At 38.9% G+C, this 19,757-nt stretch overlaps 1 protein-coding gene and 2 gene segments (V, D, J or C); all 3 read right to left on the bottom strand.

Annotated features, from left to right (window-relative positions):
- The window catches only part of LOC147716686 (uncharacterized), a 241,853-nt gene extending 236,804 nt beyond the window's left edge, over nt 1-5,049 (bottom strand). Inside the window, exon 1 of the mRNA XM_086923644.1 lies at nt 4,968-5,049. Coding sequence (XP_086779770.1) covers nt 4,968-5,034 — 67 coding nt within the window. The 5' untranslated portion in view covers nt 5,035-5,049. The remainder of the gene's footprint in view (nt 1-4,967) is intronic.
- LOC147716685 (Ig mu chain C region membrane-bound form-like) overlaps nt 1-5,646 on the bottom strand; it is a 43,919-nt gene extending 38,273 nt beyond the window's left edge. The window contains 1 exon segment of the C gene segment in view: nt 5,576-5,646. Coding sequence covers nt 5,576-5,594 — 19 coding nt within the window.
- Nucleotides 1-19,757, bottom strand: part of LOC147716684 (Ig gamma chain C region-like) — a 520,390-nt gene that overhangs the window by 470,683 nt on the left and 29,950 nt on the right. The window contains 2 exon segments of the C gene segment in view: nt 6,966-7,076; nt 19,106-19,117. Of these exon segments, the coding sequence occupies nt 6,966-7,076; nt 19,106-19,117 (123 nt within the window).

Here is a 19,757-nt window from a genome sequence, read left to right as displayed (position 1 = left end):
ATTTCCACTTGAAATCTGACTAAAAACAAAAGCAATTCCTTAAAATGATGGTAACCATACATTTCTATGAATAGGAGTCCACTTAAATAATTATTTATGAAGGCACTTCACAAATACATTTCACATCTGCAATTTTGTTTTGTAGCTGAAGGAATCCTACATTGTAATATTCCGGAAGATGAATTGTCTTTTTCTGACTACCTACAACTGCCTTTTTTATTATAACAATTAATATAGTGATAAATCAAGCTAAATAAGAAACATTAATGTCTACTCACCAACTGGTAATTTAAAATACAAAAAGTGATTAGTATTGCCAGGACACAAAGAACAAAGTATATGGTAAATAGAGTAAGTATAAATGTATCTTACCTTTAATGGTAACAGATTTCTTTGTCTTACAGTAGGTGATCCATTTAACCAAACATGGACCTACTTTCTTTCTTTTCACAAATAAAGTCCTAAATCACTACATTTTGAAATACATTTCGTTTTTTTGTGCTACTTCTGTCTTTCACGGCCATAAATATAAGCATGTTAGTTGAACCTGATGTACATTTTATATTACATTTTATTATGTACCACCTGTCTCCTGAATGATATGCGTTCACAAAGTGCACATTATACGAATTTTTTTTCACTTTAAATCTACTTTTTAATTAAGCATAATCCAATTAACTAAATATAATGATACTATCATAACCGCTAACTTAATTCCACACAACAGACACACACATACATGTGTATATATATATATATAATATATATATATAATATTCATTTTTTTGAAGCATTGTTTGGATATATATATATATATATATATATATATATATATATATATATATATATATATATATATATATATATATATATATATATATATATAATGTCATAAATATTTTCGGAAGAATGGGCTAAGATCTAGATTTGATGATTTTTAACTCTAGCTATTTAACATGTTGTCCTATAAAGCATTACTAAATTCTGAATTGCTATTTTATATATGTGTACTTCATTAACATTAATTTATTTAATAAAAAACAAATTAATCGATTGGATGCATGAGAGGACTGAATTAAAAGTCCCTACAAATTGATTTTTAAAAGACATTTGAAATCAAATAGTTGTAAAATAGAAATATATCGTAAATAGTATATTGCAACTGATATGTTTAAAGTAAAAATCATTTCATGAGTGAATAGTTTTCTACAAACGTTGCCATGCAAGAATGTGTTAAAATGTAGGTAAATAGCTAACCTGAAAAACTAGAATTTTTAAACAAACATGTTCAGTGGTTGTTAAGGATATAATCCCACACATTTATATATCACGGTCCTCAAAAACATAGCAGCCTAGCCCCCTAAATTATAAATAAACAATGATTATAGTAGAACCATTAAGTACCTTTAACTGTACTATTTTACTTACATTTTAAAAACGTTTGCACCAAATAGTATACTGCTTTTGTTATTGCCACATAACACTTGTCACCTTTGGTAAAATACTTACAGCTAAACTATTTATGCTCGACATACCTGCACTTTGAATGCCAATCACTTTCAATAAATATAAGATTAAATATTTCACAATAGGCCTACTAATGACACTAACAGATATCGGCTGTACATATACTTATTTTTGTAAATAAAATATGTCCGTTAGAGGAAATTGTCTGGAAAGCCCCTTTTCAACTGTGTAACCAGATGTTATGGCCAGCTTTTTTTTTTACCAGGTGTTAAAACGACAACAGGCCATCTGCACAGGATATCTAAAATTAGACTTACCAGAAAACTGGTTCCCCAGGTGGTATGGTGTTTGCTCTGTTTCATTATGCATTCATTTAATCAGAATATTATATGAAATATATCTAATTTGATTTGCAGTTTGAAGTTTAGGATTTCTTGCCTTTCTACTTTGAAAAAAACCCTGAGGTTTTATTACACTTATATTTACTTTGATAAAGAGACGTTGACCTCTAGTTTTACGTGAAACCCTATTATGAGAAAAACATTTAATTTAAAGTGACAAAAATGACAGTACATTTTTAATGTGTTTTTTTTACCTTCTGTAACGGTGACTTGGATGGCTTGTCCCCAATAGTCAAAGGACACACCGAGAAAATCTCAGTCAACAACTAGAAATACTACTATATTGACAGAATGTAGTTTTTTAGAACTAGAAATCTTATCTTCTAAAGAATTCTGAGCACTACGTTAGTTTCCAAACCCTTGATCGGAAAGTGATTACTTACTTGTCCCCCTTTAAGTTACATGCATACACATACATTACTATTACATCTACTAATTGTAATGAATAAATAAAGTATTATTAAATCTAGTCATTTTAATGAATGCACTGGTTTCATTTATATCTGTTTAAAGATTATATTAGCAATTATTTGCTATGCTTTCGGAAACACATAATATCAGTTGCCTTAATGTAAAATTATAACACTGATTTTTAAGAATAGCACAAAAAAATAGTTTGCCGGTAGTCATCTACAGCTTTTCAGTTTTGAGTTAATTAATATACACTAATGTATTTTATTTAAGTCATTTAAAGTTCGAGTAATTAAATATTTCCACTTTTTAATTTTTATCATATTTTAAATTCTCATCTCTTGAACTAATATAATTCTGCGTCTACAATTATGTTTGACTAGTGAAAATTGCTCTACCATTTATTCACAAGGAAGGAATGTGTTGTTGGTCAACATAATTGAAACTCTTTTAATTATATAAATATAGACTGATGAATGATTAGTATTTCACAAGAGAAATGACTAAAAGAGAGGCAATGGACCTTTCAAACAATATTGTTCACAAACTACTTACTTAGATATCAATAATAAGGAGCAAGCTAGGTTCAACACAGCACATTTATATATCTGTGCATTTAAAATGTGCACAAGTTTATAGTTTACAAATAATTTAAAATTGATAATGCAAGATAAGTTTTCATTTACCTGAAGTGACAGTCACCATGGTTCCTGGCCCCCAATAATCGAAAGCTCCATAGTAATCACAGCAGTTTATTTCCCTCCCTTGCCCTTACAGAAACTCAGTCTAAGCCCAATAATAAGTTTAATTTTGGAAGTATTAAAGATGTCTTAACACCAAATGCTGCATTTTTTTGTCAAATGTATTGAGTTTTAATTATACAGAATTGGAATATAAGTATACACCTTCTCTAAACTAACCACGAGGAGCCATTTGTGATATGCCCCAAAAAATCCAATAGGGATAGTTTTCACAAAACATGATATTTTACTAGGAGGGTGTTTTTTACTGACGGGACTGTCAGCAATGTTCCTTGTCCCAATTAATTGAAATACAATATTATTAAAGTAATTGACTTCCTAGTTTCATCTTCGTAATTGCCTGACAGTTATTCAATAGGGCCTCTTACAATATGTATAATATTAATAATAATGTGAAATTCTTTACTTTTTGCACCAGTTCCAAGATATCAAATCCACAGTAGTTACAACACACAAGCCTCTGCTCTACAAGAATACAGCTTCTGACAGTGCATGTAATCTAATTGAATTATATAATATCAACAATCCAAAGATGCCATAAACTTCTCTTACTGTAATGATCCCCACGCTCATCTATATTAAAGTCTAACATTCATTTTTCCTGCAGTTTCTGTAACAGTTGGTATGTATGTCTAGAATTAGTGTAAGGTCTAAGACATATAGACATATATATCTTTTTAAACAGAATATGTTAAGCATTTGTCACAGATGTTTTTAGAGGTCAATTTAGAAACAGTCTGTTGCGCACAAAATACTTGTTATCAAAATATTCAGAATACTTATTTAGCTTTTTAAAGGCATTTGTGGTAAATTCATTAAGGAGGTTCATTGCAACAATGTGGCGATAGCATACTTAGTACAAGCGTTCACCAATACAAATTCAAAACAGTGGAATTTTGAAATCTTATAAAGAAAAATAATATTGTTACCTGTTGTGACTGTCAGGGCCGTCCCTTGGCCCCAGTAATCCAAACCATAATATCACATTGTGAAAAACAACGTCACTCTCCTACAATAACCCCATGAAATCGTATTTGGAGAAACTTTAAAGCAGGTAAAACACAACGCGCAGCATAAAATATAGTTAATTGGAAAATTTACCTGAAGTTACTTCGACCCAGGTTCCTTTCCCCCAGTAGTCGAATCCATAATAAGCACAATGACTTGCTTCTGGTTTAGTGTGCTACAAATACCCTCTAGTCCTATGATTTTTACTTGAAGACATATTTTCTACCCGGCAGTTATATGTAGTATAACATTTTCTTTTTTGGGGATATTTTTGGGCACTGTTACTAGGGATCTTTCGTACCCAGGACCTTTTTCTTCGTTGGTACTTAGAGAGTCTCCCTCAATATATTTGAGAGATATTCACAACATGTCCATTGCTTTTTATTTTTTATTGTATTTTATTTTATTTTAAAGGCAACCAACCACTTTGCAGTGGCCTCAAAGATCTTTGTAGTGCACAGTGCTTTTATTGAACATTCAGACAATACCAGGGACATGGAAAATAAGATGTAAAGCTACGAATGGAGTTAGTGCGTTACTGTGTCTTTTAGTTTAAAATGAAGATGAGAAAGCGCGAGGCTCAAATTATCATTGTGTTAAACTAGGGGGGAGTATGTGCTCCGGATAGTTAAAAGGGGATTCTTTTTTAAACTGGAGCTATCAACACAATGAGGTTTGCTCTAGCAAAGTACATTTATACATTCAATACTGAATTAAATCCGTTTTGACTGGGACCACTTGCTTGATCGTTCAAAGGACATCCTGTTCTCAGTTCAAGAGGGAACCAGGCTGCATTGTTACGTATAAATATATACACTCTTTACTTAAAAGAGAGAACACTGGGAACTTCAACAACAGCTGACCAAAGCATGGATAGATACTCCCTACATATTTACAGGTAAAGCAAAGTATTTCTTACCTGATGTCACTGTCACCAAGACGCCTGATCCCCAGTAATCGAAAGCATTGTAGTCACAGTCTTTCATTCCCTGCCTCCACTGTACTAAAACTGCCTAGCCCTACACCCTTCCTGCAGCCCTGAGCTCGAAGACCCAGGCTCACTCTGGAAAAAACTTTATGAACTCATAAATCATAGGCAAACTCAAATCGATATAACACACTCTACTACAATACACATTCTGTTAAAAAGGTGCATCATATGTTAAAAGACCTGTGTGATAAACATTATACGTCCGAAGCAGAACACGGATTGGGCTCGCAACGGGGGTTTTTGGCCCTGTTTCCCTGTCGGTGCCCCTGACTGTCTCAGAGGAACTCTAGCGTCACATTTAGCGCAGACTGTCAGACCTGTTTCAAATGTATAACTTTGTAATCCAGTGTCCCTGATTTAAACCATAAAAATGTCAGGACACATCAAAATAGCGTTTTGAATAAGAGGTTGAAATAGCACAATGTTTACACTGAAATACCAAAGATAGGTTTTAGAGAATTTTGTCTAGTTCACATTTCCAGTTACAGATTTACTACAGGTCTTGATTTAAAACCAAGAGACAGAACTGTCCTTACCTGTTGTGACGGTCACCATCGTCCCTTTTCCCCAGTAGTCGAAAGCCCAGTTACACTATGGTACACTTCCCGGTGACTGCACTTCAAAAAAATAAACTAGCCCCACACCCCCAACTCGGGCCCCAAAAAGGGAACTATACCATTTGTGAATGAATGCAATCTAGTTCCTAGAATCAATCCATCCATCCATCCATTCATCCGTCCATCCGTCCATCCAGCCATCCATCCATCTAGCTATCTTTTGCAATATTAAATATAAACAGCATATTACTCTTGCCGATAAAAACGATTCTGAGATGCATAGAACTAAAAATTAAGCATACAGGAAAATGTGCTATAACAGGATAAAATGATAAACCTCTCACTAAAAAACTAACATTAGATTAGAAGGGAAATCTTATCTATCATCAGGAATGGCAAACCCTGACATTTCTAAACAGTGACGTGTACCTGCGTTCTTCCCCCAGACTCCCTCTCTCTAGTATGGCAGGCCAGTCAGTACACCTTGCCATCAGAGTCTGAGCCTACTCGGACACTGAAACCCCAATTGTCCCTGGGTGCCCCGTGCACCTCACTGCCTTTAGGAGGTAGACACATTGACCCGACTCACAAAGATGGGGCAGAGTCCCACTCTTGTAGTGCTCATGGCTTACTCTGGAGTTCAGGAATACACCAGTAGTAAATAGGCGGAATCGGAGTTTACTACTGGAATTCAGGATTAAGAATGAGTGTCACAGGAGTAAATCACATCTACTCATAGCAAAATCGTTGTAATTGGCCCTATATTGAAAACATGTTTCCTACACATAAACCTATTTTTCTGACTATGTTATATAAATGCCCCCTTCTCTTGACTTCACTTTAGTTTACAATGATGAAGAAAAATAAAAAGCACACATTTCTCGGGAAGCATCCGACAACGTTACAATTTATGACATTTACCACTGCTCGTAATTCTTCTGAGAGTAATTTTTTGTAACATATTGTTATATATGTTGAAATACATTTTCCCATCGGTGAGTGTGAGCCCTGGCCCACGACCCACACATGAAAGCAGCTATAAGACCGACTATAACAAATAATTACTTTTACAAATGTGTCAATTGAAGAACAGACCGTTTCTCTGGCATTTAATTGTGCTAAATGGACCGAAAGTTTGAACTGATCTTAAAAGGATTATCAAAATAAAATAGCAACAGGCATTTGTCACATTAATCCATCCATGGGACATATAACAACGTTTTTCGTTTATTTTTTTACCAGTGCAGCCTCTCCGCCCTACATTTCACCCTGTCTTGTAACATCGAAAGATTACAGTTCTACATTCATTATTTAGACACACGATTATTGTTTCATTTTGACAAACAACACAATGATCCATTAACTTTACCTGAGGTGACGGTGACGAAGGTCCCTTGTCCCCAGTAATCGAAGTAGTAGCACAGTGCTGCTGAGGCCAGTTCCTCTGCAGCAAGAATCCCCCCTGCCTCTCTATTACAGCCTCAACCACTTTCAAAGTCACTAACCAGGGATCACTGCGGCTTGGATTTCCTGTCTACTGATGCATCTGTTTCTGTATAAATGCTCTGCACTAAAAAAAGTTACTCACTGAGGTTACTCAGAAAGGTCATAACTTAGACGTAATTTTTACCATAAGAAAAAAGTTTTTTACCTGAAGTAATGGTGACTTGGAGTCCTTTCCCCCCTCACATCGAAGCTGCTACCTACCCAGTGAATTTGAATACTGTCCTTACTGGCGAAAACCGGGCTTGCAAGAAATTGCACTGGAATGTACTGCACACTTCTGACTGTTTAATGGTTTTATATGTATGTATTTGGAACATTTACAGAGTTTTCTTAAATGACAGGTTCGTTTTTTGAGATTCTGCCTGGAAACTCTGGATTCTATTTGCGTATTACTGTAGTTGAACGTTGCTCAATCCTGTGGATGTTAAACTTATATTTTCTTAATACATTTCTCTTTCTTTGCTATCCTGAGCTCTATCTATGTACCTAATGCTGGGACCAATAGCGTTCATTTTGCACTGCTTAAAACAGTAATATTCTGTCACACCACCCTGGTATTTACTTAACATTCAGAAATACGTTTATTTTTATATATGCGTATTGCTTCATCTCTTTCACGTTGACCTACCTCTGAGATTTATCGATGTATAATTTACATTTTAAGAAGTTGCTAATGCTTATTTGGAACGGTTTTTGTTATTTTTCTAAACGGGAAATAACCAAGTGTTGTGTGAAGAATGCCAGTTTGTTCGTTTTTATGTAATGGCTATTTCTGCCTTAATATCATTGCGCGACTAACGTTTTATTTATTAATATACTGTTCAGAAAAAATTAACAGCTGCTTATTTCGCTTTCTCTATTTAATGGAAAACTATTTCCAACAACCTTACAATATTTCGATCTCTAAATTCATACTTTTTTTCTGTCTCAATGAGCTCAGTTTTTTAATGCGGTGCTTAAATATTTTTTTTAACAGTTTTCTATAGAGCAAACTAGACCCAAAGATATCGGGTATCAGAGTGCTTTAGTTGAAATAACAAATATTGAAATTAAGGGTGCCATCCAGAAATATAAATATGTTCTCTGTATAAATCAGAGTTTTTTGCAGACCGAACGTGACCGGTGAATGTACATTCATACTTCAGATATTAGTGATTAGTCAACATAGCATTTGAATCCGCCAAGAACACATACCTATCACAATTCTTACACAACAGCAACACCCACTTGCTGGCCTCATAAACTTGGACTTTTCTAGTCTCTAATCATTATTAATTTACATTAATGTCAGTAACTCTTTGGTCTTAGTGTGTCTTAGTATAGAGTGGATCACACTGTTCTTCTTTTATATCATCTATTTGAACAAAAAATCTTAATCATCAAACTAGTAAGTACTAGATATGAAACTCGGACCTATCACCTGCCTCGACTAAATTACTAAATTACGACTTTTAGAACGCACTTGTATTTATGTGATGTTACAATTATTAGGTTTCTTGTCCTTACTATACACATCGATAGTTAATATTAAACATGACTTATTGTCACCATGCATACATTTCTTCAACTGAAGTTTATCCTAAACAGCTGTGATGTATTAGGATAGGAGAAAAATAAAATCCTTACCTTGTGTGACTGTGACTTGGGTCCCCTGACCCCAGTAATCAAAGTAATCATAGTAACCACAGTGGCTAAAAGTGTAGTTGCCACCATACACAAAACACAATGGGGCATATTCACAAGGAGTTACCTCCGATTTATCACCAGCCAAACACAATAAAAGTGTAGATAGAACTAACACCCCATTCACAAGCAGGTGCAAACAGCAGACATCGTCAGAATTCCCACGATAACAGCCCCAAAACCTAACACCATGGCGGACACCACTAACTAACGCTAATGAGATGCAGAGTAGGCGTTCCTGTGCAGAAACACACAAAAAACAGCAACACCACTTTCACAATGAACTGACAGATCTGCGAAGCAATCTGAAGAAACGCAATAAGCTGCGTTAGCCGCAGGTATTTAACACCTGCCTCAAGCAGGTGTAAAGACGGACAACTATCTTCAGTAGGCAACAGAGCGCTGCACACAGCTACACCAAAGAACGAACAACGCAATGGAGCTACTCTTCATGCAGCTCCGAGCCCCAACAGGGCCACAACACCCACCGCCCCCACCCCCTGGACCCGGAACCGCCACCCCCGGACCACCACAGAGGCAGCGCAGAGTAAGACAGCTGACCTACCGAAAACACACCACTCTCACAGACCTAACACCAGAGGAAGTCATTGCCCACTACAGGCTCAAAAGGACAGCCATTCACCGCATCCTGACCCACATCGCCCACAGGCTGACAGTCCCAACACAGCGGAGAACCAACATCACTCCACAGACAAAGCTGCTGGCTGTGCTGCATCTGTTGGCCTCTGGTACCTTCCAACGAACAACTGCCAGAGTCGGAGGGGTCTCACAGCCAGCCCTATCAAAGTTCATCACACCTGTCCTGGATGCCATCCTAAGCTTCATACCCCAGCACCTTCCCTTCCTCAACACTGCGCAGGAACAACTGGAGACCAAGCAAGGCTTATACTGATAGTCAGATTATTGGCCGTGTTGTGGGCAATCGATTGCAAACATTTCCCACTTGTGCTCCCTGCGGATACTGCACACCACTACCGCAACAGAAAGCACACACATCAATGTGCAGTCAATAGTGGACCACCGTGGACTCTTCACCAATGCGGTCGCCAACTCCCCAGGCAGTGAGCATGATTTCTTCATCTTCCGACAGTCCATAATCAACCATTGCTTCCAGGATGGCACATATGGGATGGGACTGCTCGTTGGTAAGTACCAAGTTGTCACACCACACATCACAATGTCTCTAAAGCACAATGCACAACTGTGGGGTTGCACACATGACAAACCATGTTCAACACGTCAAACTACACGTACACCTACCAGACACAACCACAACACTCCATGGTCATCCTGGCCTACCCCTACACCCTATACAGACTGGTGGTTTAGTGGCCAGCATCAGCTAATCCCTGGGGGCTGGTGAACACTCACCCCACACACAGCCAGCACAGGCGTCACTGGATTGGTGGACCTGCTATCGCATTCTGCCGAACCAAGTATTGACTCTTTTCTCCCTGAACCGTCACAGGTGATCAAGGATATATACTCTGCCCTTGGATGATGACACCCCTCCGAGACCTGAACACACCCGCCTAGAGGCAGTACAAAGTGGCCGACATACGTACCAGGGGCATCGTTGAACGCACATTTGGCGTGTTGAAGTCACGTTTCAGGTGCCTGGATGGCACAGGTGGGAAGCTCCTGTACAGGCCGGATATCGTGTGCAGGCTGATCGTTGCATGTTGTGTGTTGCACAACATCTGTGTTCGCACCAGGGCCCCATGGATCCCAATTCCAGAGGTACCGGCCGATGATGGTGGTGATGGTGCATGTGGCCCACATCCCACTGCAGCAGTGGCAGGAATGGCTCATAGGAATACTATCATTGACACTTACTTCTCATGAGCACGTCACATTGTGACCACCCATGGCAATCAAGCAACAGGAGAAAATGTCCAAATGCACTGCATGTGTGAATAAAACATTTTTGCAGGTCTCAGCTTGTACTTGTACATTTTGATGTTACTTTTCCCTGCGTTCCAGATGTGAATTGGCAGGTTGTGCAAATTTTCTGAACCAGTTGTGTCCTGTGTTCAAATGTGGTGGGGGTGCTGTTCGACCAGGGATGTTGTCACTACCGGGGTGCACTCCTGATTGTGTGCGAATGCTGCACAGTGGGTGTGTCACTCCTGCAGCTCTGCTCTGTCTGACACTGGTCTCTTTCGTGCGGTGTGCCTGTCGGTTCGGTTCTTTCACGGTGCTTGTATGTTGTAGTGTACATGTCCTCTGCAGTTGGCCAGGGTGCATTCATCGTACTCCGCTATTGATGATTTTTGTTCAGTGGCATTTTCCGTGTGCTGTTCTTGTATTATTTTCCTGCATTGCGCATGAGTATTGCTGCCCTCGCGCTGGTTGGCACTGTTTTCTTATCGTGCTTTTGACCATCACAGGTTTTGTCGCGTTGGAGATTGTGTTTTTATCTCCGTCGCGGTGGCTGACATTGTCTGTGGTGTCGGCAAACTATCACATGCTACCTCCATGTTGTGAAATCCACATTGTCACAGGGTTATTTTCCCAAGATGGGCTGTGATGCTGAAAGTTGCGTTACGCTAATCTTGCGGTACTTATCACATGTTCTTGTGAATATACCCCAAATGCCTTTTGTGAATAATTCGCATGAATGCAGACTTTTCTCTAGGTGTGAAATTGAATTCCAGGTCTACACACTTAAAGCCCAAGGCCTTCTCATACTAAAGGTTTAGAAAAGTAAGGATTTTTGTAGGAGTGTGTAAAATTAATGTAATTTGCTATTGTGCAATTACACTAAACTTAAAAAAATACATACATTGTGCTTAGTTGTATAAATTGCTTAACCAGTGTGTGGCTCTATATTTATTGGAAATTTTCACGCTAAACAAATAGCACAAAAACACAAGCCCACAAACAGATGCCACTCGTGTTCTGGTCATTTGCCTTGTTCCAGTGTGCTTTCACAAAATATTTACTCAAACGGCGCCTAAATACATAACATCAAAAGAACAGATGATGAACGGCATGCTGCACAAATCAAACATTCACCCTCAGTCACAGATCGGATTAAAGCAATTATTTTTGCTCACACGTCATTCCAGTTCGCATCCAGCCATATGCAAATCAGTCTTGACCCGGCTCCATATGGGAATAGTCGAGCCCGAACTGTTACGTCAGTTGCTCCCTGGACCAGAAACAAGCATCCTGGAACTGGTTTCCGTATGACACCCATAATCAGCCAGGCTAGTTTGAATCTAGTGGCATAGAGAGCACGGGGCCCACATCTCGGCATATCCATCCCACAATTCTGTCGATCATCTTTTTGTGTTGCTAATTACAAAATCTGGCATAGTAGTTTGATTGCAGGAATTTTGCGCAACAAGCATAATGCAAAATTACTGAAACTATATAAGATTATGCCATGCGTAAGAGAAACTCTACCCAGATCTAAATTTCTTTAGCATTATTAATTAGCATGATTGATATTTATTACATCTGAAATGTAGAGGCCAGAGATAAATGCCCCATGGATATGCATTATGCATAAATCTAGATTCATTTAATGTTTGTCACACTGTCACATGTTAATATCAAGATTCTGCTGTATTCTATTTAAAAAAATGGGAAAATAATTGAATAATATAGTTGAATTACAACAAATAAAGTATTGCTAAGAAACAGTAATCATTGGGTGCAAGTGTAGTTAGTGCCTAATTTTAACCAGTGGCCAGCTCCGGCACTTAATTGTAAACACCGATGCTAGGGACAGTCTAACACAAGCTGCGACTGTCTGCCTAATTTAGAGAGGACCTCAAATTACTTCAATATACATTAAAAATGCACTATTACCTATTCCCCAAGCCATTCTTATAGCTTTGGGGGGCGATTATTCACACTTATAGTTGTGTGATGGTTAGTAGTTGTGTTGTGACTATAATTGACAGCATAGCAGGGGCAATGTGTAAGACAAGCTGCTGTGGTGTCCTGTTGAGAGCCCTGGCACTTACCTTTTTACAAATTAAGTACCAAGTGTAATCAGGTAAGCGCATAATTGGACATCTAATTTGAAACTGTATTATGCTAAAATAGGGGTAAAGGCTGCTCAACACATTAGCAACACTGAGCAGTAGTGGTAAAGACCTACGGTGATATTGTAGCTAACACTGCCAGAAACTACAGCAACAATTTCTCTATCCTCAAGAACCCAGTCCTCCTGTCTCAAGACTTCTAAAGCAACAACAACAAAGTGATGGATGGAATGCTTGACTTAATTTTAGCCACTGGCAATCGTTCAGGGCCATCCATAGGCAAATTAGTTTTGACCCTGCTCCAGCCCAAACTGCTAGGTCAGGTCCTCCCTGAAGCAGAACACAAAAAACATAAGACCAGTTTTACCCTGATTAGGGCTCATATGCCAGGTATAGGTTGGTTCCAGTAGCCCAATGAGAATAGGACCCATATCTGGGCATACTCATTTCAATTAGGGCATCAACTGCAACGACAACAACAAGGTGATGGATGGTGTGAGAAATCTGGTTTTTGGTTGACTGGAGTGAGAATCCTGGTCTTGCAGCAACACCAATCCTTGTCAGGGTAAGGCCAACCCTAAATTAATCTGTGCTCAACCCTCTGGTAGCTTGACACAGAGCAGTCAGGCTTAACTTTGAGGCAATGTGTAAAGTATTTGGGCTACACTGCAAACAGAAATAAAGTCAAAACCCCACACATAAAGAATAGAGTAATTTTTAATAAATAAAACAGGACCAAAACAACAAAAATCCAATCAGTAGAACTGGGGCTTTGCAATTTTAAAGTGTTCATTAAAAATAGTGCCTAAAAGGCATTGTGCCCTCCTGGTTAAACCCGCCACTCTTAGTTTCACTGTGTCTTTTTGTGTTAAGGGCACCACCTTTGGACTCACAGTGGCCCTCCCGATGGTTCCCTGAAGTGTGGCCAGCATCTCCCTCACATGCTTTAGATGATGCTGGAAGCAGATGTATATACTCATATATATATATATTATGCTCTTTTATGAATATGTTCATGGAACGTAAACGGTCTAGCAAATAAGATCCTTCGCACCTTCAGGGATTCTTGCTCTTCTTTACTGGGGTACTTAGGAGCGCAAAATATGGTCACCTCCAAGGTGGTATAGTAACATATATCTCAAACACAGGTATAACTACAGCCTGTAAAACTGGACCAACATCCTCAGCAACAATGGAAGTAAACCTACTCATTCCGTCTTCAACGCCAGATAGAAGAAGTACAGATCTTACAAAAATTAATGCTTACATCCATCCAAAATGGAAAATAAAGGCAGCAAAGGAATTGTGTGATTTTTGGAAGCATGCATAGGGGAAGGGCCTGCAACAGACATTATGCTCACCGGGGATCTAAACCTCAATCTAATGGGACCTTCATCTGGTGAAGAAGTTCCACTGCAAAATTCAATCTGGAACATTCCATTGCAAGAGAAACCGCAATCAGATAAACAAACCAAAACCGGAAAGCGGATACTGGAGGAATTTGAACATCTTAACCTTAGAGCAAATCATAGAAGATCTGCTGGGGATAACCCCCCTCCCCCCACACTCCCCCACAACAACATACTGCTCAACAAAAGTTAATACAATATTAGACTACAGCTTCATCTTCTTAGCCCTATTTCATCATATATCTTCATTCCAGATGGGCGATAAAGATGATAGTAAACACAGGCCTCAAGAAATCATGCTTAATACAAATATGCCTAATTTTGAGCGGTCTTTGGATCCTCAGGGATCAGTTTTTACCATCAATTTTAAAAGAATCAAGTTCGCAGAAGCAGCTGATAGTAGCATGCTGGAAAATGCCAGACAGCATTTTGACTCAAGTGTCGGGTCAAGTGAAGTCATGAGATGGAAGAACTTTACAACAACTATGGCAGCATATGCTACCAAGACTAAATCAACAGCCCAACTGAGTCACAGCAGTACGAAGTATGTCTTACAAAATTCTAAAAGGAAAATTAAGCTCATAAAGAATTCAATTTACATATGTTGAGACATCTTCGGTATAATCCATCAGATAAAACTTAATTAGACCTGCTACAGAAGCAAAAGGAGCTGTTAAAAAACACAAATGAGAAGCTAATAGATCTGTGGAGGAGGATCTCTGGGCAAAACTACACGCGACACCAAACAGAGTAATAGCACTAGATTCTGGAAAACTATAACTCAATTTATACAACCCGCACATGAGGGATTTTCTTCTAACATCTTAGAAGAAGTATGGCCTAACTACCGCAGAAATCATTTTAAACAAGATACTGAACTCATGACTCTGGACTTAAGAACTGAACATGCTTCAGGGGGCGCAACTATTAAAACAGTATGGACAGTAAGTGATAGCAAACCCCTGGTAAACCAGAGGGTCAATTACCAACAAATGACGCTCTTATGTGTAAAATCAAAACTATCAATCAGAAAATAGGAAAATGAAGGAGAGAGGGGGCTCCAGGTCCAAAAGGAATTCCACTAGTCCTTTATAAACAAGATGCAAATGAATAGGCCGTAGCACTGGAGCCACTTTTCACAGAAATAAGGTTATTAAACACACTGCCTTTCTCCTGGAAAGGATCAATTACCTCTCCAATATTCAAGTCGGGGGAAAAGTCACTACCACAGAATTATCGGCTAGTGGCTCTTATGGATAACGAGGCTAAGTTTTTTGCAGGAAAACTTCTACAGGAGCTCCAGGCTTAGGCCAAACAGAAATCCATAATTCCACCTAATCTAATCAGACTGGCTTTGCTAAAAAGGTTGGAACAACTACTAATATTCTAACCATGGCAATTCTAATAGACAAGGCGGAATCAACAAAAAATGCCCCTACATCTATGTTTTATAGATTACAAGGCCGCATTTGGGCACGTAAATCGTAACATATTATGGTCCAAACTGAGTAGCTGGGAGATCTCACAGCTTCTGCTAAATCTGCATACTGACACATGGGTTCAGTTAAGCTGGGGGATGGGTCACTTCTGTCAAGATGTATACCAACTAAAAAAGGGCTCCAACAGGGATGCGTTTAAGCACCCACACTGTTCTACTTGTTTTTAGCAGACCTCATCCTGATATTGAACAGCTGTAATTCTCATGCCCCAAGGTTAGGAGGGCTAACACCACCATGCCTTCTTTATGCTGACGAGGTAGTCCTGATAAGGCACACACAAGTAGGCATACAACATGTTTTGATCGTTACACGGGACTATTCCACAGTAAATGAACTAACTATAAACTATGAGAAAACAAGGACCATGATGGTCAGCAAAACCAGGAAAAAACCTGCAGCTTGGTACTGGGGCATGGTGGGGGTGTAGTGCTTTGACTACCATTATTTTAATTGACTTTGGTGTGTTATTTTACCCTAGCCTGAAAGTACGACATCCTGCATATGCCTTATTTCTCTTAAAGTTTTCTTTCTTGTAATCTTGCAGTCTTTCAGTGGGTGCTGTCACGGACTAGGACAGCCTTGCCAAGAACAGAACATGTGGGATGTGAATTTGAAAGCATGAGAGAGAGAGAGAGAGAGAGAGAGAGAGAGAGAGAGAGAGAGAGAGAGAGAGAGGCGTGGAATGTACTTTTTGGTATCGAAGTTCAATGTTATGAGCAGTGGTGCTCAAATGTGCACTGTGTTGTACATTGAGAGATTAAGTATGTGATGCTATCAGCAGTGGTGCAAAAATGTGCACTGTGTTGTACAATTATTAGTTTTTTACAATTGGCTTTGACATGGCCTCATGTCATCCTGACTTCTGACTCTGCCTATCCTGAGCTTTATCTGCGCACACAGACACACTTGCAAGTTATTTGGGTTAATCATGTTGAAGGACTGTTTTTGAGAGAGGTTGTTTAATGTACCCTGGAAGACTTTCATGAGCTTCGTCAAGAAAAAGTCTGGAACATACGAGAATGTAAAAAAGATGTGGGAACTCCTTTCTGCCATGGAATGCTTGCATGGAAGCTGGCCAGTTCCAGTAAGATTCCTTTGCCATAACGACAAGACTCTCAAACATTCTGGTGTGTGTTTTGAAACTATAAAGCTGAGGTTTGTTGACAGATGAGTTGGCAGCTCACTTACAGAGTGGACGTACTACTGTAAGACAAATGGAACCTGAGTCCCAGTCGAGAGTCCAAGCCAGATGTGAATGTGCCCCCCAGCGCGAATTGGCAAGGATATCGATTGAACGATCGGGTGAGGTGACTTGTTTCTGACTAGTGCCATTGGGATTTGTGGACAGTGGCTTTGATCATTTGAGGTATTTTCTTTGTGATTCAGTGTATATATCTTTCTTATCTCTTGCAGGATGTCCCATTATATTTGCTTGAGGTGTAAAGGTGTATCTCATATTATTTGCAGCTTTTTTATTCATAGTATTATTCATGCATTTAACTGTTGCATTTACCAAATGTGTTATTATTATATGCATATATCTCTCTCTCTCTATATATATATATATATATATATATATATATATATATATATATATATATATATATATCTCTATATATATATATATATGCATTCAAAAAACGGCGTTCCTCACGAGCGCTCAGGCAAAGGTCGTACAGACCACAATCCACTCGTGAGTCCAAATAGTTGATTTATTCCACCATAAATCTACGTGACGCGTTTCGCACTCCACGGAGTGTGATCAAGCACTCCGTGGAGTGCGAAACACGTCACGTAGATTTATGATGGAATAAATCAACTATTTGGACTGACGAGTGGATTGTGGTCTGTACGTCCTTTGCCTGAGCGCTCGTGAGGAACGCCGTTTTTTGAATGCATATTGAATCCGGCTGCTCCGCCGGCTCGAGCCACCCCTACCGAAGGCGAAGGGTTGCTAGCAGGAGCTTTTTTGTAACGAGATATATATATATATATATATATATATATATGGCCGACTGAGTTACAGCTCAATAAACCAGCAAATTTTTAAACTTACTTGGGTCTGTGCTCCACGTTTCTTTTCGAGAGGAGAGAGCGCCTGCATCCTGCTTGTGGAGTGGAGTGGCAAAGATATATATATATATATATATATATAAATATATATATATATATACATACATATCAGTTTGCTCCGAAGAAGGGTCCTTCCGGGATCCTGCTCCCTTTGTCAGGTGGCGCGTTTTACGGCGAACCCCAATGCCGAACGATTAATTTAATCCTCAGTTTGCTCGGAAGCATAACACGCACTCAGTAGTATAGATGCTCAGATTTTATTTCTCAGAAAACGTTACGCGTTTCGACACCAAGTGTGTCTTGTTCACAAGGACAGATACAGATGCTTTGAGCCTTTGCATGCTGACAGATACTGGGCAGATGACAATAGGAGATGTGATTTTGACTTCTGAATTTTCTCAAATGCAATGGCAAGAAGCAAATGTGATCAAGTGGTAATACAGGTAGAAACTGCAGTTTTGCATGAACAGTTGGTGCAGGTCCCAATAGAAAGTCCAGGGGTGCCTGAGACACAGGTTTCCCCAGTGAATTGGCACATTTTACTGCAAGCACAGCTACTGTGTATGCTCATGGTCCTATACATTCACCAGACAGAACCTTTAATTTCCTTACAGATGAAAAGGCTACAATCTTGGGGACAGGGGTGGTCACACATGATTCTGATTTGGTGTGCATAACTAAGTGTGAGCACCTAGGAGAGAAAGACCATACAAACAGGTGGGTAGAAAATGAAGGGATGCATATTGCCCTAGACCTACTTAGAACTGTGATTCCTATATGTCAGTATGCAAAGCACAGACCAGTCCCACAGAAGGTAAGGGGCCAGTTGAAGAAAGGAAAATTACCATAGCAGATAGAGCAGATGGATTGCCTTGGGCTCATGCTAAATGATCAAGGGTGTACGTATTCAGCAGTGTGTGGAGAAATAGTCAGGAAGGAAACTGCCCTAGCCCTTCTTACTGTGCAGGGAGAATGAGAGTTTCACTACAATACTAAGAATTCAGAGGCTATAGTGTGGGTAGAATTCTCAGATAATTCCCCAGAAGAGAACTGTGCAGACAAGAATGACAATATTTTGCCAACAGACTCAAAACAGAAAAAGGAAAAAGTGCGCTTTTTGAAAATTATTTTTTGCAAGAAGAGTGATGCTTGTTTCTTTTCCATATTATACTGCAACGTGTTGGTGTACCTGATGTCCCGGTCCTGTGAGTGGGTGCCTATGTTTGAGTGGACCCGTGAGTGTGGGGGACCCCAACCCTCGAGTGATCAGCGGATGATGCAAGCTGACATCCTTTCGCTAAGCAAACCAGCTACACTTACCAAGCCTTATTTCTGAAAAAGAAGAACAACAAAAATATTGTGAAATTGAAATCGAATAAGATGTTTTTAGTATAAAGATGAAAAGATGATGATTATGCTGCCTTTATTTTCTAAGCAAAAAACATATAAGTGTAGCTGATTCAATAGTAGAAGTTCCAGAATTAGCCATTTGTAACATTAAGAGCATTAATGAGGTCATATGCTTGATTCTATTTGTGCATTTACTTTGTGTATCCACCATACATTGAGTATCCAGATGTGACTGAGCTTTTTAAAATGATTGTTACATGCTTTTATGATTTCACTTTTTTAGTGTATGCTTCCTTCATATTTGTGCTTTCAGTTAAGCACATGCTTTTATGATGTCACTGTTTTAACATGTGCTTTAATCATATTTGTGCTTTCAAATAAAAGTTCAGTTTTTTTATACATGTATGTTCTGATAGTCAAAGGCCATGCGGTGGAATGTAGTGCTAGAGGCACTCTTGTGGTCTGACACCCTGTGATGACCTTTGACTACCATTATTTTAATTGACTTTGGTGTGTTATTTTACCCTAGTCTGAATGTACGACGTCCTGCATATGCCTTGTTTCTCTTAATGGTTTCTTTCCTGTAATTTTGCAGTCTTTCAGTGAGAGCTGTCACAGAGTA

The sequence above is a fragment of the Lissotriton vulgaris genome, chromosome 5 (assembly GCF_964263255.1).
Source record: "Lissotriton vulgaris chromosome 5, aLisVul1.2, whole genome shotgun sequence".
Classification (NCBI taxonomy): Eukaryota; Metazoa; Chordata; class Amphibia; order Caudata; family Salamandridae; genus Lissotriton; species Lissotriton vulgaris.
Note: the sequence above shows the minus strand (reverse complement) of the source record. Positions and strands in the feature narration are given on the sequence as shown.